The sequence below is a fragment of the Vespula vulgaris genome, chromosome 1, assembly GCF_905475345.1.
Source record: "Vespula vulgaris chromosome 1, iyVesVulg1.1, whole genome shotgun sequence".
NCBI lineage: Eukaryota > Metazoa > Arthropoda > Insecta > Hymenoptera > Vespidae > Vespula > Vespula vulgaris.
Genome location: NC_066586.1, coordinates 9,045,900 through 9,073,410, shown reverse-complemented (window position 1 = coordinate 9,073,410; position 27,511 = coordinate 9,045,900). Strand labels below are relative to the sequence as shown.

The 27,511-nt window shown below is 38.1% G+C and overlaps 1 protein-coding gene across 8 annotated transcripts in view; it reads left to right on the top strand.

Moving 5' to 3' along the window:
- LOC127066936 (transcription factor AP-2-epsilon) overlaps positions 1-27,511 on the top strand; it is a 136,886-nt gene that overhangs the window by 64,073 nt on the left and 45,302 nt on the right. Inside the window, exon 1 of one of the 8 annotated variants that reach the window (XM_051001245.1) lies at positions 14,126-16,117. The exons of 6 other annotated variants lie outside the window; for them this stretch is intronic. In XM_051001245.1, the coding sequence (XP_050857202.1) occupies positions 15,836-16,117 (282 nt within the window). In that variant the 5' untranslated portion in view covers positions 14,126-15,835. Of the gene's footprint in view, positions 1-14,125; positions 16,118-27,511 lie in introns of those variants that run through there. One more of the 8 variants, XM_051001253.1, reaches the window with a different exon arrangement.

The window sequence follows — 27,511 nt, the reverse complement described above, 5'->3', positions numbered from 1 at the left end:
ACAAGGGTAACCAGAGATTTTGAGCTCAGCTTAATCAACAGATGGTTCTAGTATCCTGCTACATTTGGATAACAGATTCGTTATACATTCGAAAATTAATTAATTATAAGCATAAACATTAATTCACTTTGGTTACATACTTTTTTTTTTCTTTATTTATTTCATCAACTTTGAAATAACAAAACTGGATTACGTTTCATCAGAAACATTTCTGTTACAAATTAATTAAAAGAAAAAGCGTATGAAAATTAACTTACGTATTTTTCTTTGCTTTTACGGTTCTTTCGATCCCTTAGAAGGATTTTGCAGAGGTTTGCAAATCAAGTAAAGTAAAACATCAAGAGTTTCGTTAAAACTTCTTTCGACATTTGATCGAGAAAGATGCCGGTGCTTCTCTATACCTTCGCGTAAATAGACACGCTTAATGAGGCAATTCACTGTACATCGTGCGAGGGAAGAAACGAAACCGATAAGAGTAATTCCCCGCGTCGATCTGACATCTTATCCTTAGCCGTCAGTGTTCGTGCAAAATTTATGATCGAGCTGCCTGCCGATCGTCGAAGGAAACACAACCTTCTCCAACGTATTGATAATTTAATAGAATCTAATACTGATACTATGTAGCTGATACTGATATTGATATCGGTACACGAAGTGACAACTTTATTATAAGCCTATATATTTGTTAATATATAATATTATTATTATTATATATAATAATAATACATTTAATTTGATTCGTTTCGTTGAAACAAAACTATTCGTACCAAACATTAGTCATTTATCTTTTTCGATGTCTATTACACTTTATTATTATTATTATTATTATTATTATTATTATTATTATTATTATTATTATTATTATTATCATCATTATCATTATCATTATTATTATTATTTCTTTCTTTTTGTTTGTATAAGTATGTATGTTCAACGTTTCATCAGGTCGGATAGTCTTAATAGACGGACTATTGTCAGGTCGATTCCGACGTTACTTTTGCGTGTATATTGTTAATTAAAAAATCTCCATACTGTTTCTTATATTTCAATATATTTATTTTTGAAATAGTTGTCATTTGAATTCTAGTGTATATTTTGTATTGAAAACCGAGCTGAGTTCGACGCTATATGATACTTCTATTGACGTACTGCTACTGTTCTATATTTTTTAATATAGTAACTATATAATATAATATATCTATATAATATATCTATATATATAATATAACTAATATAATAATTCCATATTTTCTTAATATATTTATATCACTTGGTATTGATATATCTTCAAGGGTAAGTGATTTTTCGCTTTTCATCTTGTGTAGTACATCTGATCAATTATGTAGTATCGTCTTGTCCAAGTATATGTCCATGTACATTTATCTCAATATAATTTGTATTTTTCGCTTTTAATTATGCTCTGTGATTTATACGTATATTACTCCCTCCTCCCCTATATTATGTCTACTTGCAAAATCCGTTGTTGTATTAGTTTATATCCTATAGTAGATATACAAACTATTACTTTTTGTGTTTGATTACATTCCCTACATGTATCGTTTCTTACATTTTTCATTACATATTTTTTATAATTTTTGTATCAATTACCTTGTCCTGTAAAGTTATTACGAATCTCTCTTTCTGGAAATAATTCATCTTTTTGCAAAAATTTCAATGTGAGACTTTTACTTATATTATCATTGTTAATATTTTTATAATGTCTTTCCATGTATCGATTTTTTTGAATGTCCTAATTTCTTTCCTTAATTTATATCTTTTATTTCCAGTATAACTTGTAATTAGGATAGGTTTGATGGTATGTATCTTTTATCGCTTTATATAGTGTACTCTTTTCTCTAAAATATTTGATTAGTATGTCTATTTTTTATACATGTAAATCTTTAACGTCTATCAATCCTCTTCCTCCTTTTCTGCTTAATGACTCTATTTATTTCTTTCAGATTTATATTTGTCCAAATTAGTAAAAGAATATATTAAAATTGTTATTACAAAAATATTAATAGCTTTGAATATGCAGCATGTGTTTAATTTTGGTTTCAATATAGAGGTTTATCTGACTCTTTATTCGTTTTTTAATGTTTTGTTTCTCTGTGTTTTATTCTTCTTTTGTCTAAATATTATATGTTTCTTGTTGGTTTAAATCCTAAAAAATTTTATTGTTTAATATTTTATCTATATCCCCTTCTTTGCATTTATACACAATAATTTTTTATTATTATTGTTACTATTATCTTCATAGATTTACTCTCTTGAACGGGTTTTCTTTTTTTTTTAACGGGTTTTTCCTTACTAATTTTAAAGGAAAAGATAATTACTTTTTTTTAAATTAACGTACTATCTATGCTACATGTTTTCAGGATAATAGATGTTTGAATATATCCGTATATATTCAAGTTTAATCGAAACTGTATAGTGTTGCATATTATTACTGCTGTTGTTATTATTATTATTATTATTATTATTATTATTATTATTATTATTATTATTATTATTATTATTATTATTATTATTATTATTATTATTATTATTATTATTATTATTATTATTATTATTATTATTATTATTATTATTATTATTATTATTATTATTATTATTATTATTATTATTATTATTATTATCATTATTATTATCATTATTATATATATATATATTTCGCATAGAGAATTTTTCCTCTTTGATCATTTAATCTAAGTTCATATAAATTTAATTATTCCAAGAATGTTCTAACTATTGCTGTTGTATTTAATATTATTATTTTTTGTATTAATGAATAAATGTATGAAGTAGCTGTAGGTTTTACATGAATGTTTGTTGTATTATTCCTATGGTCGATGTAACGAGTAGTACTATTATTACTTTGTCCTGTTTTCATATTCTTCTGATTTTCTGAATTAGCGGTGCGTATTTCTTCATTTTTTTTTTTATTTGAATATTTGGCCTTGATGTTGTTGTCATTTGGTATGACTATGTCGATGAGTCTTATTTATTTTATCTACTAATGTGATACCTAAACTATTGGTATTGTGTTTATCTTGTATGTTGCTATAGGATTGTCTCAGCATATTTTCTATGACGTGAATTTATAATATGACTATAATTATTGGGAATTTGTTTGCTTGTAAGTACAGTATGTACATATTATTTCTCCAATATTGTCACTTCTGTTGATATATTCTATTTATTATTATTATTCTCATCATCATTATCATCGTCGTCATCGTCTTCATCATCATCATCATCATCATCATCATCATCATCATCATCATCATCATCATCATCATCATCATCATCATCATCACCATCATCATCATCATCATCATCATCATCATCATCATCATCATCATCATCATCATCATCATCATCATCATCATCATCATCAGTATTATAAGGGATTTTTTCTTGCTAACCCTTTTATTATTATTATTATTATTATTATTATTATTGTTGTTGTTGTTGTTGTTGTTGTTGTTGTTGTTATTATTGTTATTATTATAAATTACTATCATTATTATTATTTTTATAAATTACACTCATTATATTTTAAATATACGCATAAATTGTTAAACCACCCATTTTTTTTTAATATCTAACGAAGAATAGAGGTCAAAGATATTTTTTACTGTTATAGTGATACAATCTTCTTATCGACAGCGGCAGACACATTGAAGAATTTTTAATTAGCTCGAAGCACATCGATTAAATCTTGCCAAGTAATTATGTCCAACATCGTAGATACGATGGACGTTACACAGCGAAACGCGTTCGTGACCCAACGCGTGCTTTAGTACTTACATATATTAATCTTTGCGTAGAAGCTGCAATTACATATGTTCAATGAAAATCTTGGAAGTTTCATTGATAAAGTTTTTATAAAAGAACAAAGGACATTTATAATTATTTGTCGTAGCATTATCACTCTTATTTGATCATTTCGATAATAATTATACATCGAACATCGTGATGGAACTGTTAGAATTCTTGTCGATCGAACGTTTCATCGTTGATTTTAAAATGTCTTTTTTCCCAACCAGATCCCAAACAAACGATAAATGAAATAAAAATCGGACAGTCGACAAGACTGAGAGAATAGATAGATAAATTAGCGATAAGTCGTTCGCTTGTATCGAAATTCTCTTACGAATTCTCCTTTACGTGTCACCTCTGTCGTCGATCAATGATCTCAAAAAGGAACGAGTATAATCAAATATTTCACGTTGTCAGCCGATTAGAAAGTATGGCATGTCTACTAGTTCACTCCGCTCTTCAAAAATGTCTCTCATGCATTAATCATATCCGCTCGCGCGATTCTCTATACCACATCCGATTTCAATGACTACTGCGTTATTAGCAAAGCGAGTTATACGCAGAGAGAAAGAGTGCGAGATAAAAGCTCATTGAGAGAGATCTCTCACATATAATCGCCGTACAAATGCGAATGTAAACTTCGTCAAGAAAGACCGTGCGATCGGCAACAAAGTAATTTCACAATCAACTTGGATGGAATAACTTTGGACGAGGCTACGAGGAAAACATTTATAATCCGAGCTTAGAATCGTGAGCGTCCTAGTTAAAAAAACGAACCTTTGGAACGAACGGAACGTCTTTCAATTTATTCGATTAATCGATGACAGAATGGAGAAATATAAATTACTTTATAACGTTGATCATGTGAAATGATTCGAATAAAGAAAATTAAAGAGAAATTAAAACAAGAAATAGGCGACAAGAAAACAAGGAAATTAACATATTAAATTAAAGTATTAAAATTGATCTAACGAACGATGATGTTCCGCGATAAATAAAAAATATATCTTATTCTTTTGATAAAAAAAAGTAAAATCTAATTAGAAAAAAAAAGGAATAAAAGGAGCGGCATACCGTTGAAATTAAAAGCTTGAATGGAAGGGGATTCGCATGGACACGAAACGGCACGTAATTCGCGTCCCCCTCGTGTCCTGTGTCATTGGCTGCATGAGAAGAGGAAGAGGAGGAGGAGACGCCTTCGACGTTGTAGGATAATGCACGGTAAAACCTGCAGATTATCTACGTGCCGGAGCAACGCTCGGAATCGTCTGATGTACGAGGAATCTTCGACCACCCTGTGTCTAGTTCCTTTTTGCAATGGCGTAGACATCTTCGACCCTTCTCGCAAATTTATTTTACGAATATCTCGAAATCAATTCTCTCTCTTTCTTTTTATATGAATTCTTTTTTAACGTTTATATTATCATTTGCCCCGACAATTTTACGCGGCTGTCTTTTCCATCCTTTCCAGTTTGCCTTTTTCTTTCATTCCTCTGTTCCTTCGTTTAAAATCGTAAATTGAGAGAAGAAAGAATTATCGTTGATGTGGACAAATAAATAATCGGTAATCGTACTTGTGCGAAACGATCATGGCTCGCGACGAGAGCGATCAACTTTCGTTATCGATCGTTACTCGATTGTTACAGCTATATCAGACTTATAGGAAATTCAACCTCATTAAAATATTTTTTATTAATATTTCATTCATTTATTAACGATAGGTGATAGGAAACGAAAAATATCCTTTTCAGACGCACACACATTTTATTAATTACTTTTAATTACCGATGTACATTATACATGAATTATATAATATACATATATATATATACACACACACACACATACAATACAGATACACTCGATATTTACATATTACATAGACACTTCCATGTAATAATAATTATACATCACATAAAAATATTTGAATAAAATTGTAGCCGTCGCCAATGCATTAAGAGACGGATCGTCGGCCTCGTTAAACTCAAGAAACGCCCCCGCATACGTGGCTTCGATAACGATATAGTATCTACGCCATTGCCCTTTTCCGAGAGCGATCTTGCGGTTTTGCGATTACGTTTGCGCGGATCGCTTTTCTTTTCATAGCTAAGATAATTCCTTATACATTCGTTTTACGAGTGCCTGTATTCAATACGATCGAGATACGTTCTTTCTCTTTCGTTTCTTATTATTCTTTTCCTCTTCTTTCCTCGCGAATATGAGTTTCTCGATCACGATCCTGTTCCTGTTGGGATCCCCTGCTGACAAAAGGAACAAGTCGCGTCGTATAATATGGACGCTCCTTGCATCGCTCGTTGCACCCAAGCGGAAGACAAGTGCACTAGCTTGAGATCTTACACATATTTATTATAGTACATAGACAGAGAGATAGATAGAGAGAGAAAGAGAGAGACATGCATACAACAGTCTACGTGCTACTCGTCGTATCCGCTTTTGTAATTTTAACGACGTTCGAATCGAGATAAGTTCTTGATAGGATGTATATACTACAAGTATATAGGGTTAGTTAATTAATTTGTTACCAGTCAGAATATAAGTTGATTCTTTAGAAATGATGTTCAAATGATGAAAGGTGAATTTTCTTCAAATATGCCTCATTGTTTATTACTTCAGTGTAACTATTGCATCGCTTATATCTTCTTATTTACGTAATTAAAGAATATTTATTCAAATAATCAAAAAGAAAAATGATTTCTTCTTTCCGTATATCGATGATCTCAAAGTGTCACGATTTCAATTTGACGGATACGCGTTTCGTACTTGTAAGAGTTAAGTTTTTCCTAACGTCCCGATGGGGCGTTTTCCTCTTTTTTTTCCTTCTTCTCTAAGGATCTCGCTCGATCTCGGCTAGCATAAGCGGATGATAAAAAGTCGTACTCTCCAACGCGGGCTTCGTTGCCCTAGATCGAGCACGCGCTTGTGAACGTGCGTGTTTCTCTTTTTACGAAGGTAAGTGCGCGCGAGTGTGCTCGTGAGTGCGCACACTCATCAAGGAATATCGGAAGAGCAAAAGTTTCGCCTGCTCTCCAAGAGACTTTACGCAGGATCGACTCATCGTACACGTACACGTGCACGTACAACAAGCACACGCACACACACAGACATACAATCTACACACGTACGCATACCCATGAACGTGAGCGGACGAAGGCAATCACACGTACGGCTTATGAACGGACGAGCCGGAGGAACAAGGTGCGTTGGTCACTAGGGCATTGACCTGATGCTGGGCTGGACCAAACGAGCGCGAGCAGAGCGGAATCTTGGCTCGAAGAGGAAGGGCTGGATGAGTAGCTGGACAAGAGAAAAAAAACGGACGAGAGAGAGAGAGAGAGAGAGAGAGAGAGAGAGAGAGAGAGAGAGAGAGTAGAAAACGATGCAATGCGTTCAGAACCGTCTACGGAAATTTCTTCCGACCTCTTCGGTACTTCAGCTTGTAATAGGAAAGCTCGAAAGACGAAAAGAACACTAGGGATCAGAAATTTGGATTGATCATTGAGATTTTGGGAAGACTGATAAGACCATCTTTTTTCATTGGTATATTTGTTTTTATTTTTTCTCATTTCGTTTTTTTTTCTTTCTTTCTCTCTTTTCATTCTTTTAAAAAGAGCATAAAACGATGTAGATACAGTTTTCTCTTTTTTTGAAATTTTGAACTCCATTCGTTACCGAAACTGAATTTCGTAGAGATCTCAATTGCTAAAAGAGCAATTAATAGCCTAACATTTTAAATTCACAAGGAGCAATAGTTCCATCTAACGACTTCCCATCGTGGTTTTTGCTCTTTTCTATATCTGCTTCGCCACGCATATTGACAAAAACTCGTGCGCACTCGGGCTTTCGTCGTTCCCGGATTCCGTCGTAAACACCAGGAATATATACGAGAGCGTATGTGTATATACGTATAAACTTATGTATGTATATGTATATAAATACCTGCTACTATACGCGAAGGCCGGCCTTTCGAATGATCGATCTTCGAGATCCTTCTCGTCCAAGTTTTCCTTTCAACTCGAAAATCTCCTTTTTGAAATAAAATAAATAAATAAATATTAAAAAATTTATTTGTTAAGTGATTTATGAAAATCATAATTCATTGCATAAATATGTTTTAGTATTTTTCTTTTTATAATGTAATTATTCGTTTATCATCGATAGGATGTACAAATGTAAAAGGACGTTTTTCATTGAATAAAATCTTTATTATTTGTAGCTTACCAATTACTCTAGATGCAGATTCTATTTACAAATGTTCCATTATAAAATAGAACTAGAAGTCATAATTACTAAGTATTAATTTACATGCTATGGAAACTGAAGATATATACATACATACATATATATGTATACATATGTACATATATATATATATATATATGTATGTATATATTAATTCAGAATACGATCTTGTATTCTTGATGCTCATCATAGTTTCTCAAGATCTCTGACGTCGATGTCGCAACCATCCCCTTCACGGCTTCTCATCCGCTTTAACCGCATCGAACAAAATTATTCTTATTACTTTTAGATTATAACCATTATATCCCGGTGGTCGTTACGAGAGCTCCTTTATGTGCATGCACTCCTTTCTTTTACTTTGTTTAACGGCCGAAACCGTGATCGTAATACGTGGTACGACCGGCCTAACGGGATACTACAAAGTTGTTGCTGTTAAGCCATTCGGCATGTAAAATCACATTAGCACGTAACCGGACACGAGGCACATTCATTGCACGTCGTTAATATTTGTCCGATCTTTATTCCGTTCTCCAGCTACTCGCGGATACTCTAGTCGCGTAACTCAAAAGAGTTGGTAACTCGTTTATGTTGCCATATATACATGTAAGTAAATATATACTCACGCTTATATACATCTATAACGACATTAACTTTGTTCTTTATATCTCTTACTCTATTCCATTCTTCACTCTCAAACGATATTCTCTTCGCGTATTATTAACATTTGCAACAAGGAGCACGGAATCATCTCGAGTCACATCTTCCTACATTCGTTAAGCTTGATACATGTGTCACGTAGATACATAATTTTATCTCCGGATCGAATCATAATTGGCCATAATACACGTGGATATCGCTCGTTGATGTTTAACGATACCTCGTGATCTTCGATCAGATATGTAAGATGTCTCAAAGCTCAGATTCTAAAGATTCTCTCTATCGAATCATTTTCTCGTAGCTATTGGAGATAATATCAGAAATCTGTTACGCAAAGGAAACCAACTTGCTATACTTACGTACGTACCTGCTTGTTTGAAGGCTTTCGACGTTAAGAGAATCAGAGTGTAAAACTTGATTTTTATCTTTTCTTTGTGTTGAATCGATCAGCATTTCCTTCTTTTCTTTCTTCCTTCCTTTCTTCCTTCCTTCCTTCCTTACTTTTCAATTCAAGAATGTTCGACTAAAGTAAATTTGCCAAAGGCGATTTCTTTTGCATTTATCAGCAAGCTTTCTTGAATAACGGCTTCATCGTCTTTCTGTCTCTCTTTCTTTCTCTCTCTCTCACACACACACGCGCGCGCATGACAAATCATCAAAAGCTTTCTTGAGTTCATGATCCATCAGCCTGGTAAACTTTCCGACGTGATACACGATCGAGTAAGGTCGAAAAAAGGAGAAGAAGAGATTGAAGAAAAGGAGAGAGAAAGAGAATCAAGAAACGAAACGCGATTACATTGAAATGCAAAGAGAGTAAGTTATAATAATGAGAACGGAGCGTGGATACGTTACGAGTCGAACACGATATCGCATCGTGCAATTCTCGAGAGCTCAAGCGGTATTCATCTACCTTGCAAAGCAACCACCTCTTCATCGCAAAACCGCAGGCAGCCTTCGTCGAAGGATGTTACGTGTCCTAATGGCCGAGTGTTGTCTACACTCTTCCCTTCTTACCATCGATCGAGTAACATCTCCTGTACTAGATATTTTCTTATCGTACAAAGAGCCGATTGCGAATTTTGTTGCTCGAAATGATTTCAAGTCGATTTTGATCTTTCTCATTTCTTTTTCTTTTTTTTTTTTAATATAATTATTTGGATGCATCACTCATGATTAATCACACTCTCCTTAACGTATGCAAAAAGTTAAAATAATTCTTTAGTATCGATATAATTGTTTGAACTTACATTTAACACATCAATGCTTTATTTTTTGAAATTGAGAAAAGTATAACCGATGTAGTTACATTCTTTTTACTAATACTTTCATTTGTAATTAATGTTTATTTTTTCACAATTTATATTATTTTATAATGAATAATCGTATAAAACATGGTCTTGACAAACTTGCCTTAATTGGTATAATTTTTGGACGATCATTTTAAACAACAGCGGACATGTAATGGAAACGATATTCGTAGACAACTCAGGTTTCGCCTAATCGCGCTCATGCTCTCACTCCCAAGACGTGATTGTAATAACAAATCTCGAAGAGGCCACGCCTATCTACCATTATCATTGGTCAGAGTAGCGGTTAAAAAAGCAAAATGGGAATGGTCGGGGCAGCGCGATCGTGATTGCGATCGTAACGACGAGACCAGAGAAGGCAGAGCATTGGCAGCGATCGTTGCGGCGACACGCGCTCCGCAACGTAACATCCGCACCGTTTTCAACTCTCACGCCCGTTCCTTCGATTTATCGATCCACATTCCTCCCCTTTGATCGCGTTTCTTCACGCCTATCTTTACATAAGATTACGATCGAACCAGTCGATGTTTTTACAAATAAAAAAAAGTCATCTCTCTCCCCCGCTCTTGTGACTTTTCGAATATCCGAACATTTGATAGCTTTACTTCAACGTGGCAAATACTTTTCTCTATTCTTCACAATTTCTAGAATTCACGATTCTTCATCTTATTATTTTTAACAGGAAACAGTCAAAGGAATTTATTCATCAGAGAAATAAATATCTTAAAAATTTCCCATTATGTATTATTAAGGGAAATTGATAAAATCATCATTGTACTTTCGAAATTAGAACATCTCCGATCGATTTTCTATCGTCGACCTTTCAAAGATGCACCAAAAAGAAAAAGAAAAAGAAATCCGTGAGAATCATCGCTTTCACGAGATTGCATTCAGTCGATATACAACCGCGACACGCTAAATATGCCTTTCAGCCCGGAATCAACGAGAACGTGCTCTTCTTTAGGGGGAAAAAATCGAGAGGTCTAAGATAAGTCTCGGATGTCTATTGGGATCGAAACTCGAACGAGCGAACGCGATTCCGAAGCGGAGACGAGAAGGGACCATCTGTAGAGCAATATATTATATAAGCGAATACAACGTCCTATCGTACAGTTTGGATGGCCTTTACCATCAAGGGGATATTGTGTAGGCACCCATACGTGGCCACATATTGTATGACGCGGACGTCGCTATCTGCATCCGGCAGAGACGCCGCAACTTCCCCTCCTCTTCTTCCTTCGTCCTCGAACCTCCGCCCTTCGCGAGAGACGTGAAAATATGTTTAAAGATTTCTCCCGGGAACGTCAAAAGAGAAGCTGGAAGGTGAGAAGGATGACGACGACGTTTCGTACTTTCTTTCGATACGATCACTCTTCGAACTTTCTTCCATTATCGAAAGGACCTCTTACAACGAATGAAAAACTTATCATCCGACTTCCTATCCTTCTCTCTCTCTCTCTCTCTCTCTCTCTCTCTCTCTCTCTCTCTCTCTCTCTCTCTCTCTCTCTCTGCTTCTCTGACACGAGTTGAAATCGTATATCTCTTCTTTCATTAACGACGTTATATCTATCTGAATCGCGTACAAGATGAAAGCGTATCACCGCACTTCCTTCGTGCATCTTGTTTGTTTAACGAAACTCCGATCAGTCGATACCACGTAGAATTTTCTTCTAACCTGTGTCTCACAGGCATAAGAGCGTGCGGATCGAATCTGATATTTAATTTTAATTGTCGACTCTTGATGACAAGAGAAAACGTCCGAGTAATATACGACGTTGATGCATTTTGTTAGACGCACTTGCGGTTTCTAGAAGCGTATCTATATAACGAATTCAAAAAGAAATAAGGAAAGAAAGAAAGAAGAAAAAGAAGGATAGAGAAGCCGAGCCACACGCAGGGAGTAGAGCGATCAGAATACCGTCCATCCTGGCTGGACAGGTGCGCGTAAAACCGAGGGAGGAAAGGAGGGGAAAAAAGAGGTGATCTGTCTTGGTATGCCGAAGGGAGCAGCCTCTGCCTCGGAAGCCACCGATCCAAGGTCCACTGTTGCCAGTTGCCGGTTCACATGACCCGAATATTTTTATTCAACAGACAAAACGCTCTAGACTAGCTAATTGTCCTCGCGATCGACATATTTTTCTAATTAATATAAGAAACGAATTCCTCGGACGATAACAACAACGGACGAAGACATTTAAAGAAAAAAAGATGATATATATCGAAGAAATCATTTCTTCAATCGGCAAAGGGACACGAAAAGTTTTTAACTCAAACTCCGTCAGTATTACTTTTTTTTTCTCCTTTAGATCGCGTAAAGTTAAGTACACGTAACGTCTCGTTCGTTTATTGCTGTTTAAATTATATATACTCACCCGATTGCCATAGAAGAGAGATACATTCTTTCTTAATGAACGACTCATTACGCCTTCGTTCTTGCTTATATTTGGGTTAACGTATGGAGGAATGTCCTCGGCCGTAAGTATACTAGATCGGATAGTCCCTTATCGAAGCCGCCGTGTCAGCGACAACCTAATCATGCAGAGACGATGTCTCGCTTCGTTACGTTCGCATTCGAATAGAGTATAGAGAGAAGAAAAACAGAGAGAGAGAGAGAGAGGGACGGAAGAAACGAGAAAAAAGTAATCAGTGTTCGTAACCTTCGTCATCGTTTCGGTATTTAGACGAGCCGCAAATCTAACGACTTTATCGATAGTATTTCAACGACGCACGGCAACTGCGCCAACCAATGTGGAATTTCGAAATTGAGATATTTTTATTAATACCTAACCACAGAGTACAGGAAAGTTACAAGCGATCGCGCTTATCTATATCGATCTACCGTCGTATCGCTTCCGAATACGCCGGCAAATTCTAGAGTTTCTTAAAGGATCGGCGCAAGCGGATAACCCGACAAGAAATCTCGGCTCCTTTTTAGACGCGCGTAGAAGCCACGCGACCCAGTATGCTAGTCGTTCAATGGCGTAGGACCGATCTATCCATTGGGGAAAGCAAATGGGAAATAGAGCACGGAAAAAAAGTCATCGATAAGAATATTGGAATATGAACGTTAGAACGAAATGAATTTTATAATAAAATTTCTTAATCCGAAATTGCAACGTAAACTTCATCGGCAATTTTAATAACGATGGAAATTATCGTTCGAAGCAGAAATAGTACGATCGATTAATCTGTGATATAGAGAAAAATGAAGTTACGCCAATGACCCTTGAGTGCACTCGCTGGTAGCCCATCGGGGCGCGAGCGCGTACTTACAGAGGACGCAGAGACTAATTGGGAGAACAGGCGCGGAAAACGAAGGTAACGAGAGACCGGTCTCCGAAAGAGATCTAGTATTAGATCGGATCGTTGCGCAGTGCGCGAGAGAAGCGACACGTCGTACGTTGTGTTGCCAACGAAACGGCGCACGCAAGAGAACCGAGAGAAAAGGAAGGAACGAACTCGAGCGGCGACTCGTCGATACCTGTTCCCATGCGTAGGCGCGCCGCTCATCCGTGTGCCTGCCACGAGTTATTGCAGGAGAAAGAGAGCCGGAGAAAGTCCTCTTGGACTTGTATCGAGATGATAGAAAAAGATTTCTTCAAAATCATACGAATTCTAGCTAGAATCTTTTATATCGTCATAAAAACAATGAAAGATCGATTTTTACATACGAAGATCACACAAGACGAGCTTAAAACAATCGATAAATCGAAATCTGACAAAAAAAGAAGAAATCTCAGTACCGATGGAAGTTACAGACTAAGAAGAGAAATGAAACGAAAGAGTAGGAAGAGGAGAAGGAAGGATGAAAACGCAAGTCGAAATAAAAGGGTGCTTTCGAGGTGGCCGACTCTTCCGTTGGGTGCAGGTATCGCATAGAGATATAGAAAAGAGAAAGAGGAGACTCTGCGAAGGAGGAAGCAAGACGAAGAGAGAATGACCGGTCCAGTCGGGGACCGACCAACAGAGACACCGTGTACGTTGGATAGCATCGAGGAGGAAGGAGAGGGGAAATTATGGAAAGAGTAGAGGTGGGACAGAGATGGAATACATCGAGAGAGACGGGGGGGGGAGAGGGGGGAGAAATAAGGAAGGAGGAAGAAGACAGCTGGTGTCTTTGACGGTGTTGGTGATATCACTATGAGACCGCAATGACGTTGGTAGTGGTGGACAGCCGATGGTGATGGTGGTGGTGGTGGTAAACCAGCATATCCAACAACACTTGCTGTACGCACGATGCTGTGGTGAGGGGGAGAGAAAGAGAGACAGAGAGATTGCCCCCTCCTGCCGCGGGCGGCGCCACTCGAGGAGATCCTTTCCTCTTTTCGCCTCTAGGCCATTCTCGAGAGGCGCGCGCGCCAACGCGGTGTCGCCCGATCGCTTCTCGCCGACCTTCGACCAATACGCGCGCGTCTCGCTCTACTCGCTACGTGCGTGTGCCAACGCAGGACTTTCCCGGTAGACTTTTCCGAAACTCGCCCTCCTTTCCCCTCCTCTCCTCCTTCTCCTCCTCCCTTTCCTCCACCACTTTCTTCTTCTTTTTCTTTTTCTTCTTCTTCGTGACACCCACCTGTGCATTCATCCGACTCGAACTCTGATTCCTTCGAAACACCCCTGGGCAAAATCTCCTTCCTCTTCTCTCTTCTTCCTCTCTCTTTCTCCTCCATCGCGTGACAGCCGGAACGCGACCACGTGATTACACTCCTTCGCGTACGTCAACGTCCGTTCGAGTCGATCGATTTTCGTATCGATTTTCTCCTCTTGAAGTGATTCTCATCCACGTTCGTCGTTGTCGTCGTCGTCGTTGTCGTCGTCCTCGTCGTCGTCGTCTTTGTTGTTATTGTTATTGTTGTTGTTGCTGCTGCTGCTGCTGCTGCTGCTGCTGTTGCTGCTGCTGCTACTCTTGCCGTTTCTCATCAGCTTCGTTCTTCCTCTTCTTCGCACCAGTGTAATTCATCTAAGCAATTACATAACGACCGACACGCCGGAGGCACTCCAACGAGCTTCATAACGATCCACGTGAATCATTTACCTTGAACTTCGAGCGGACTAAACGCCGAAAGAAGAATCGGACGAAGTTCCTCTTGCTACAAGGCATGTCGACGAGAAACTTAATTTTTTGTGAATTTCGCAGAAACGTCGCAAAAATCGACGACGCTTGGCTCGATAAAAGAAACCGGAAAACGTGATCGACGAAATGATGACGAAATGATGACAAAGTCTCCGCGAGGTGGAAACAGTGCTTATCGGCAACGCTTCGATTCTTAAGTGAAATCGAACCGTGAAGAGAACGACCTGAGTGGCCATCGTCGACTGAAACGTAACTCGAGTAACTATACCGCGATAGACGAGCGAAGCTACGAGGCAAGAAATATGTAAGTACGAGGTTGCCACGTGACTTGCTCGGACACCTGTTCGTATCGTAGGATTCTCAGGGGTGTACCGCCAATGGCACGAATGATTCGAAAGAAAGCGAAAGCAAGTTAAACGTCGTTGCCCGGTGAGTTCGATGCCTGGAGGAAAGATTTGTACCAAAAGAAAAAGAGAGAGAAAGAGAGAGAAAAAGAGCCAGACGTAAAGTCTCGCAATCGCGTATTCACGCTTGCCGTCGGAGAGTTTAATGCCTGCAAATGCGAATGAAATGTCGTCGGCTTCGTTGATGGAGTGAATAACTAGTTATCTGCTACTATGATTTTCACGATGTCGGCATAAGACATTCTTTTTCTACGATAAAGGAATAAGACCTCCTTTTCGCTGGTAGAAAGGAAGGAAACGGTTGCCTCATCATGTCTATTCTCGAGGGCAACGAAGCCGACAAGACGACAATGTCACCGCTCGACGAAGTCGTATCTCCGACGAGCGTCGAGTCGGAACTGATGGTGACCGACATGTTGGAAGAGCACGAGGCGAACACGCTGGCTGATCAAAGGGATGGCAAGCGTAAGAGAGACACGGACGGCGAAGAACTCACACCGAGAAAGCTACCTTCTCTAACGAGGAACAACAACGACGTGGCCTTCGTCCTCGAGGATAGCGCCGACGATGAGCTGCAAGACGAACGTGACGATGTAAGTCCTCGAGGATACTCCGGGAACGTAGTTCTTTTCGTTCGATAAAAATTGGAAACCATAGTGAAGATCTCGAGATAACGGTATCGCCCTTCGGATCGAGTTATTCTCGAAACAGTCCTTCGACTCGAAGGAACGCCGCACGAATTGTTTGTCCTTTCGCAGCTATAGAAAAGGAAATTCTCACGTGGTAAGAGAGAAATAGCTGAACAGAGCTCGACTTGTCGGTGTCCGAGTGTCCGCCTACGCATGCCACTCTCATACCTGTTCCAATGTCTTTCTGTAGGAGAACTCTCAGCGAAGCTGACGCGCGGCAACAAATCAGGTGGATAGATTGAGGACTGGAACAAATCGAGGCTACTAATGTAGAGGTCCTCTTAAAGAGACGCAGATTTCTCTGCATGGAAATTATTCTTCCTCCTTCTTCTTCTTACTTATTCAACAACGCCTTATTTGCTTAAGTACATTATTTACGATTGACTTTCAAAAGCGAATGGTAGAGGGACAACCGATTCGTTAAAAAAAAGTTTCAGGAAGTGCTAATTTCGTTATAGCGAATTCTCGATATGTTTTGGACCCCGTTGCGATCGGTGGATTTTGGGAATCGAGAATGACTAATAATAGGTTAGAGAGTTATATACGATGTAATTGCCGGCTCGTAGAAGCGAGTCTTTTTTTCCATCAACGTGTTCTTTTCCTCTCTCTCTCTCTCTCTCTCTCTCTCTCTCTCTCTCTCTCTCTCTCTCTCTCTCTCTCTCTCTCTCTCTCTCTCTCTCTCTCTCTCTCTCTCTCTCTCTCTCTCTAGTACCGTTCGACTTTACGATACATTTTCAAGGAACGAAAGCGTCCAGCTCGAAAACGGGGACGGACGGTGGCTTGCACCGGTACGCCTATAGTGACCAACCAGCTATCGTATTTGCGTAGGCAGAACCGCCGTCGTAAGACTCTTTTCTAAGCTCCGATTACGAGATCGTCAAATTGTTTGGGTTCGAGGAAAAACCAAGCTTCGATACGTGACGATACGTTATTTGACATACGTAGGATATATAGATACTTCACCTTTAACATAGAAAAGAAAGGTTGCTTTGATGTTGCCGATTCCATCGTTGTTAACGATCGTGATTGTAGATTCTGGCTCAAACAATCTATATAATCATAAGAATACCGTCGATATGTCACGTAAATTTAACAAAACGTCTATGATTAGTTTCACGAATTGATTACTTTTTACATGATTACTTTTCTATCCTTTTCGTGAATAATTCGCAGCGATCGTTATCGATATCCCTTGCTTTTCCAGGCGATCGACGATTTTATCTTAGCTCGATCAAGGAAAAATGAGAGACGATAAACTTCAGATTTCATAGTTAAACGAATCCCGAAGTGATAGTTTTAATACGCATAGGTCATCTCCTGGATTCGAAGTAATATGTACAAACGATCAAAAGGTGAGGTTAAATCGCCTTTCACAAAGTCATCGATATACATATACCTATACCTACGTAATATCCATATACCTACATACTAAATACTACCTTTTCAATTTTCATTCTTCGACTCTCCCACGGATCGCGAGTCGATCTTCTCGAGTAAGTCTTGATCTTTGCGTGAAGTTATCCTTTTGTTTGCTGATCGATTAATTGCTACATACTATCGGCGATCCGCATAGGAAGTCGTTTTATTTCCCTAATTTTCTTCCTACCTCATTTCTTACGACATTCATTAATGATGAGAGTAAAGTTGCTAAGACAAGCTTGTTTTATACTTTATAGACGCGATCATTTATATCGCACAACGATATTAAATAAAATTAGATATATCTGTGACTGATGTGTAATTAGCAAAATATGAGCGAAATATACATTTCCGCGGAGCTAACTACAAAACACAAAAGTAATTAAGCTTGTGGAGAGCTAAATCTCAATTAACTAACGATCAGAAAGAAAATTGACGAACGATTGCTTTTAGATAAATAATCATCGAGATTGATCGATCGCATATTGGACACAAGTAAATTGAAGATCAAAGATATATACGCGCCTGCGTATTTTTTTTCAACAACTTCATTCTGCTTTATCCAAACATTCAGGCGCGTTCCGCTTTTATCGTTTTATTCGTATAGAAAAAATAAGATTAAAAAATTTTCTCTACAAAACGCGTTCGGCCGGACATGATGTAAGATCTCAACTACCAAACTGAATAAACACGTGTGCAGATAGCATTTATAGTTTCTTGATCGTCCGAACACGAATAAATGCTGTTTACAACTAATATTTTCAACTTTATAAAATTGGAATTCAGTGACAGTTCGAACTCGTTACGATGAAATTTTAAGAGATTGCCTCCTTAAAATTTAGATCCTTATCATTTTGCGTCCATAAAAGAACGTCGTACTTATAAATCAATTTAGGTGAATCATTTTTTGTTTGAGAAATCGTAACACATAAGAAAAAAGAAAGAAAAAGCAAACGTGCATACCTACGTATATTATAATACTTATAATACATACGTACGTGAAACACATACGCAGAAACCGCATAATTCTACGGTTCATACATTTTACGACATTTTTATAACGCTCGCGCGATGGTCCAGAGTGGGAGGGCAAAGATCGACCCGCAAGATCATAAATGTTTATTCGCACGAGAGAGTGTCGCAAGGTTTTAGTCCGAGGGTACTAATTTTATACTAAGAAAATTTAACCACGATTCGCGGTAGTCTAAAGGCCAGTTATAAATCACTTGTGGCGTCTTAGATAATGATAGGTATGCACGATGTCCGTGCGTGCAGCGGTTTTTGATATATTGTTTGGGCTTTCGGAAGGTAGCCGTTAAAATTTTACCCGTGAATGATAAACCGTGCTTGCTGCCGTTCGTTTGCACTCGTGATTTCCGGAATGCAATTTCAAATACTCTAGAAATTTCAAAGTTTACTCTGTTCTAACAATTTACTCACAGAACAGCTTGTTATTCATTATTACGAAAAGACATCGTTAAAAGCACGAAAAAGAATTACAAAATCGTAAAATTTATTGTTCTTGAAAGTTATTATTAATTATTAATTAATTTAATTATTAATACTTGACTAAGTTATATTTAATCATTTTTAATTTAATAAATCTTTGATATTTCTAATTTCAAATTAATTCAGTTATACCGTTATATGGCAAAGTTATTCGAAATCATTACGCAACTAGATAAACTGTGCCACATCAACATCACTCTCCTCAAAGTCATTGACGAAAAAATCGTTGTCTGTTCCTACTAAGCGCTCACACCCACGCGATATTTCGAATCCTTCTATAACGGGAATCAAGTAAATACTTGCGAGAGCATTCGCGGGATAACTTCAAACGACGTTTCGGGAGAAGTATGAATGATCGTGTAGATACAAGTAAGAAGACGAGACTCGAGAGAAATTCTAAGATAAACGCATAGACGGACAATATTGTTAAACAATTCTTATGAAGCCCCACGCAAATTATCCTCCGAGCAAGATCTTGAGACGGTGCCAACGCGAAGATTGCCAAACGATTATCAAAATTGCTATGCTCGTAAACGTGATTTCACGCGGGCCGTAAGTACATTAGATGACGACGAATTTTTACGCGAACTCGAAGATGCGTAGGTAGCACGTGAGAACGCCACGAAGAGTAAATGAATAAATGAGCGAAAGAAAGAAAGAGAAAGAAAAAGAGAGAAGAAAAAGGTAGAAAACTATCCGAATAATTACTATATTAACCCTTCGTAGAACATAGTACAAAGCACCGACAACTTCGTGGCCTCGCTGAAATCATTCTTTCGAAAGATCCAAAAAAAAACAGAATAAAATCACAGTGCACAACCACGTGCGTAATCCGAGATACTGTCGCGCGATACGTCCGCGAGAATTTATCGAGGCAAAAGGTAAAGAGAAAGTTACGTTCTCGCGAATAAAAGACTCTCTCTCTCTCTCTCTCTCTCTCTCTCTCTCTTTGTACAGACATTATAATTTAGAGATACCAACCTGCGTCGATAACTTCGGCCATATTTACACGGATTCCATAGGATGTTCTGCTTATGCACGGAGTACATAATGCGTCCTCATATAGTAGAGTGTATAGATATAATTTGTATACACATATATACATATACATATATATATATATATATATATATATATATATATATATTTATACATACGCGCAAAAATCTATATGCCTATGTATATAAAACTAACATACATAGACATATATAACATAGGTAACGCATATATCGGAATATTCAAAAAACAAATTTTACCCCTGTAAATTTCGACAAATCCTACTTTTCGCGCAAAAGGCAGTAAATAAAGCGTGTTCTACCGAGAAAGAAAGAGAAAAAGAGAGAAAGAGAGAGAGAATACACCTACTCCACAGAAGAGGAAGGAAGCTTCGAGAGGACAAAGGAGACGCTACTCGGATCTTAACGACGTCCTCCGTCGTCTTCTCGGTGCTCGTACACTGTGCACTCCTTTTTCCCGCCACAGCCGGGCTTTGAGGTAGGCAATAAAGATCTGGATTAAATCCCATTCGCGCGGTACGCGCCGCAAAACGTATAAACATAGCCAAAGCACGTAGGAAGCAAGCGGCTTCTCTCTCTCTCTCTCTTTCTCCCTCTCTCTCTCTCTCTCTCTCTCTCTCTCTCTCTCTCTCTCTCTCTCTCTCTCTCTCTTTCTCTTTCTCCCTCTCTTTTACGTGCAAATACAACAGGAACTCAATAAACGGCAAGCCAAAGGAGGGCAAATTTATCCGTGTAACAGCCGTTTTATCCCAGCACAATATATTATTACTCTCTCTCTCTCTCTCTCTCTCTCTCTCTCTCTCTCTCTCTCTCTCTCTCTCTCTCTCTCTTTGCTTTATCTCCAAACGGGAGCGCGCGCGCAGTAGCCAAAGGTTTAAAACGTCGAAGCTAAGCGTTTCTTTGCTAGCCAGCTTATTCAATAATTTGCATATTTCGGATTTATTAAAGTACGAGAACGCGTAAAGAATTCGAAGATGTCGTAGATCAGATTATCGTTTTTATTCTACCCGGCTACGTTTCATTCCTATGCTCGAACTTTAAGCGTTCGTCTTTTCTACGGACAAATTGACTCGTTTCTCGACGACCCCGATAACGATGTAAATTAGGTTCCTTGTCTGGTTCGCGTTGTGCCTCACGTCGATTCGCGTAAAACGTTTGCGCCACAATATTCCCTACTTCTCGCTCGGCGGCAAGTAAATACTTTTTACTTGTTAGTACAAATGAGAAAGGAAGATAAAGAGGGAGAGAGAGAGCGCGAAAGAGAAGTTCGCCAATTGCGAATAAATCGACAAGGAACGTAAGTTCTCGCTCTGTTGGCCAGCGCTCAACGCCGCCACCATCGGCACCGATGATACTTACAAATAACCCCTGCGAGCCGACTTGTAGCTCGGTAACAAGAAGAAGAAGAGTGCCGCGATACGATCGTTCGATTTCTTGCGGAGATTTTATTAGGAGCTGCTATTAAATACGCGCGGACTTTCGATAACGTCTTAGAGTTGCATCGACGTAAAAAGGAAGGCCGAGGAGGCTCGTCTAAAAAGAAAAAGAGATAGAGATAGAGATAGAGAAATAGAAGAAAAGAGATCGTTCCTTTCTCCTAAAGGAGAATCGCGTGTTCTCGATGCTAATAGTCGCATCGTGAAGCGAATATAACGAAGCGTAACGCGATATAAAATAAATTCGCGTTAAAACTATATAGCGAAATAACGTAACACTCTCTTCCGTTTCTTCTTCTTCTTCTTCTCCATCTTCTTCGTCTTCGTCGTCTTCTGCTTCATTAGATTTTCCTATTTATGTTATTATTAAGAACGTAACTTACTGGATCCATTTACTACCTGCTGCTTATCCGATCGATGTTTCTTAACAAATTTAACGAAGGAAATCGCCAACCTTTCTACGTTTCATTCGGCAACCGCAATGGCCGATCTCCATCGTCTAAAAACATAAGCTCGCTTATCGTCGACAAACGCCATCCATAGAAGATAATAAACGTAGGCTAGCCGTGTCATAAAGGTTCTTGCGCGCTCTCTCTCTCTCTCTCTCTCTCTCTTTGCTTCTTTTCCATTGGACGATGACTAGCCGTAGACTCGGTACCGCGGTTAAACGTTTTATTGCACTCATTTATATGCACTCCATCTTTGTCAAAACGCAGTTTGCCCGTCTTTTTTCATGTATGTACGAGTCGACGTACCTGTGTGAATACTTGAAAACGGCAAAGCATTCGGTAACGGCAACTTTTACGAGAGAAAGATATTTATATCTCGTGGAATTCATATAAAGACCATAAATGTTTTCTACAAGACACTCGATATATTCACCGTGCGATAAACATTAGAAATTCATTTGTTGCTTGTTTATTCGTGACAATTAAGTATAATCGTAGAAATGAAATGGATAACTGAATAATTAATAACGAAATCATACTAAAACAATTATCGTCACGAAGTTAGAATAATCTCGACGGACAATTACCTGTTAACAGTAAAAGACCGTGGATGCAATTAAGTGGTCCTAACGACTGAAATCTATCACGACGTATCGGACGATAAAGATATTTATGAAATGATTTTCCTATCCTTTTATGAAGGGAACACACCTTGGCCACTTTCTAATGACGATCAAGAAGAAAGAAACAAGACGTTCGAGCATTACGATTTCACCTTTTCGACTTCTCATTATTATTAGCCCATTGTACTCCTCGAGACGAAGGCGATTGGAGTTCATCTCACTTTTGTTTCGTACATACACAGTACTTACTTACTTACGTATTCTTTCTTCCAAGGAGAAGAGATTAGCCTTGAACTGCCAGGCATTGTCTCTCTTGATCGTAGAGGCCCCATCGTCGATTCTTGTATCGATGTTCGAACTTACGCACGCGGATACAACCGTTAACCTTTTGCTGTCCTACTTCCAAAGAGAGAGAGAAAGAGAGGGACGCTGGCAATGATGTTCTGTAGAGACGCGTACATCTGAATATGACTCATAGATTCTCTCCCAAGTAATATGACTTATAAATCGTATGTCTTGTCAAAACGACCAACGAAATATTACCACTGACTCTTGTTTAGAAATAAAGATAGAGGGGGAGAGAGAGTTTAAGAACGCGAACATTTTGTCCAACGACGAATCATGAATTTTATCTCAATTACTCTTCAACGTAATGTAATAATATACCTAAGAACGAAGAGATGAACGACGAATAAGTGTTAAACTATGAAAATCGATTAATCGCGAGAACTTTTTAACGACCAAAGATTTACGAAACATCGATCATTGGCACCGTTAATGCGATGTCCGGTCGTTTACGACAGCTTCGGTAAAAGCCTGTGTATAACGAGCCGGGCTCGAAATTAGCTTGAGAAAAATGCATTCTCGTTTAAGGGAGAAAGATAGAAAGAGATGACTAACTCTTCTCTTTCTCTTTCTCTCCGTCTATCTTCGTCGATCGGACGTCGTCAGACTATACGGAAGCCTGGAAGGTGTGTCGCTTGTCCTGGAAGGGTTCCAGAACAAAGTGCCTTTTCAGCTTCGGGGGTGTTCGCTGCTAAATTTTATGCATTGCCATGCAGAACCTTAAAGGCACCTGCACATGTCGGCCTATACCCTTCGGCAGGTTACGTTCTACTCTATCTGCCTATACTTACCTCTCCCGTATGGATTTAAACATGAGGAAGCCTATCTACGCCACTCCGTGAAGTCCACGTGCACACCTTCGACAAGAAAAGAGAAAAAAACAGAAAAAGAGATAGAGAGAAAGAGGAGAGAGAGACAAACGTGTGTGCACACATGCGACTACCTACGGAAGCAGGCCGAACCGGTGAGCGTGAATGTTTAAATATTGCCGCCACATTATAGGACAGGGCGTGGAACCTGTTACCGGTTCAAGTAGGCGGGTTCGGTTTGAACTCCACCGGTCTAAACAGATCGATTGAACTCTCTCTTTCTCTACGATTCTCCTTAATATTATTTTCATTATTTTTCTTCTTATTTTTTTTTTTTTTTTTTGTATAATTATAGGATTCACTTAAGTATTCACACATTGCATTAGATTCACTTAAATCGTGCATTAAGATTGCGAAAGCAATAGAGACGTTAACATATAAATATTCATCTAGCCATTTGATTTTGTTTTCAAGTTATGCTCTAATAATTCTTATTACTAATTAATTTATTATAATTATTATAGTGAAAGTACAGTGATCTCCATATGTTTGACTACATCCTGTACGACGATTTCATCGAATTATCCTGTTTAAAAAGGAATCTATTTTCGTCTTGTTCTACGCACGAAAAATGAATTTAAATCTTATCGATACAATATTGACATACCGATCGTACGTACGTTTCTACATAAATCGAGAAAGATTTAGAGATGTTTAAAATACGGTCAAATGAGTACGCAAAGTACAATTGTACTCTAGAAATCGTACGGGAATATGCGAGATATTTTTGCGGGTCACCATGGAGAAAGAAATTCAATCGTCTTTTCAATTTACTTTCAATTTGCAAAAAAAGGAAAAAGAAGAAGAAAAATGGGAGACGGAATAATAAATAGATATCTAGCAAGGCTAAAATTCAATAATAATAATAATCTTCGCGATTAGTATCCTATTTCAACGCAAAGAGAAAAGTCGGAAAGTATTCGAAACTTTTGAGAGGATCAACGATGAATATCGATATCGATGACATATTGATATCGTATCGCACTGTATCGATATCGACTAGTCGTTCGAAGCATTCAGGCACCAGTAAGCGGGCAAGTGGATCGGGTTACCCCTAACGTTGAATATTATTAATAACTCCGAGAAACGTTAAATCTACTTGGTCGAGACACGCGAACTTTGCCGGTGGTGCCCGCATGTGTGTGTGTGTAGTTATCACGAATACATACGCATATCACCAATCTTTATTAGCATTATGCAAGTAGAATTATACAAGTAGAAGGCGGACGTTATCAGGAAAAAAATGCGAGGAAAAGCGCGTAACCATGAACTTTTGCTCACCCCTCTCCGCCTTCGATATGCATCTTGACGTTCGCAAATAATGTTCCTTCGATTGATTCCAATACGATAGCTTGCCAGTGATGCCAACTAAGGCTAAAAGATCGATGACTATAAAGATTTCCCTCTATCGCGTCTAAAGAATAAAATTCTCCATTGTCTCGGCGGAATCGCTCGCTTATCTCCGCCTGTCTGTCTTCATGCTCCTTCCTTAAGACACCAACGTTTATTCATGAATTCCACCTTTCGGAGATTCGCCTATTTGTCTGTGCTTAAACTTCTTGAAATAATATCGATCCAACACGATTGGAAAGTTAACACCAAAGATTTTTCTTCTTTTAATCGTTAATTTCAAAAAATCAAAGAATCGAAAAAATTATGTCATTTTTATTTAATTAAGCTCACGATAAAAGAATAAACATATTATTGTCTATTTTTCGATCATTTTTTTAGTTTGTTTAGATATTCATTGATAATCGAGAAATGAGTCAATTAACAGATTGATAAAAGAAAAAAAAGTCAATGCTTTAACATCTTGATTAATTCAATCACAAATCTAGAAAAAATTTCGTATTTCCTCTTATTGAATTAAACCTAATCGAAATCCTCGAGATCCCTTCGATCAGAACGAAATCGTCAAAAATAATTTTTATAAGTCAAGGAGCCCGGATATGTGACACGGGACTTCACCGAAGCGTAAAAAAATGTCAATTTCCTGGCTTGGTTGTCTTGTTCGACGAAGGTAAAGGAAACGAATTCACCTACCATAGAGAACGTTCGTGCACCTGCCACCTGCCTCGCTACGTAACCTACGTCCAGCGAACAGATTATAGTTGTCAGCCGCCTACGATCCGGCGTGCAACAAGAGATGATTGCTTCTAAGGAAGGTAGTGAGACCGCGCAAGTTTGGAATTAGCATAACACGATCTAATTGATGCGATTCCGCTCATGCTGAAACGACGTCGGCCGTAAGTACTTACATATGTCTCTATGTATTGCTTCGATCGAGAAATCGACGAACGGAGTGAACGTAACGCCGAGAAAGTGTCGACGTTGAAAAAACGAGAATGAAAAGAGAGGAAAGAGAGAGAGAGAGAGAGAGAGATGACAGATATAAAAGAGAGATAGATAGATATATTCGTTCTCTCAAAACGGAATATTATCTCATGTTAGAACTCCTCTTTAGCTCTATCGATGTCGTCGTGGCCGTCGTAGTCGCGCTCGAACGATCGGTATCTTCTAATTGTACATTGTCGATGATTTGTATCGCGTGGAATGATAATAACAATAATTCCCTCGGTATTACCACGCTTTATCGTGGATGAATAAGCGATAGTTTTCCTTTGAGACTCACAGAAAGACCGCGCTCGTTCGTTAGCTCTTCGTCGGAGTTAGCAGCACAAGATCGAGAGTTCGAAAGCTATTTCCTTGCCATTTTAGAAACATCGACTACTCTAATGCTTTAGACTTATGCTCATTCTTTAGAGTCTGAGGGTTTGGAAAGAACGAAAAAATGTTCCCTTCGATTACACGAATGAGTAGTTCTTTTCCAAATTCTTTTGCCTCGTAATGAACAAAGCTTTACGAGATGTGGGTATTACGAGTATTGGAATTTAACTTCTGAACAGGAAGAGAATGGTGAAGAAGAAGAAGAAGAGGAAGAAGAGGTAGTAGTAGAAATACAGGTAGAAATAGAGGTAGAAATAAAGGTAGAAGAAGACTCGAGAGCACGTCGATGTCGCCTGAACGCTTTCCGGTATCGAAGGTAACGTTGTCGTATTGAACAACTTCCTAATGTGTACCCGATCGAAATGGTAAAGAGGTATATCGACCGAGTTGGAATAATACAGGCTTCGATGTATCTACTTTATCACGAGTTTTCTCTCTCTCTCTCTCTCTCTCTCTCTCTCTCTCTCTCTCTTTATTTTATGTTGGAAACGTCTGACAATAACAAAAGTCGATAACCTGAAAGTTTCCCTAGTATTCTCGGGACCGACGACGTATATTTTATTACGTTATATGAAAACATTATAACGCTTATTATGCGCATAAACGGCCATGAATTAACATCCTTCCAACGGCTGCACTTCGATCTCTTTGTTCGGATGACAACTATTTCACGGTAAAGTTCATTAAACTTTAATGAAACTCAAACTCATGTATGAAAATGGTCGTAGAATGACGAATCGACTCGTTATTTTCACGAAAGAAAACAAACTAATCTACATTTCATCAGGTTTAATTAAAACAAAACACTATATGTATTATTATAAAAGAACATTTTCACGATCGTGAAACCACAACAAAATTCCCTCCGAAAGGTATAAGATACCTTCTTTAATAGGTACGTGCGT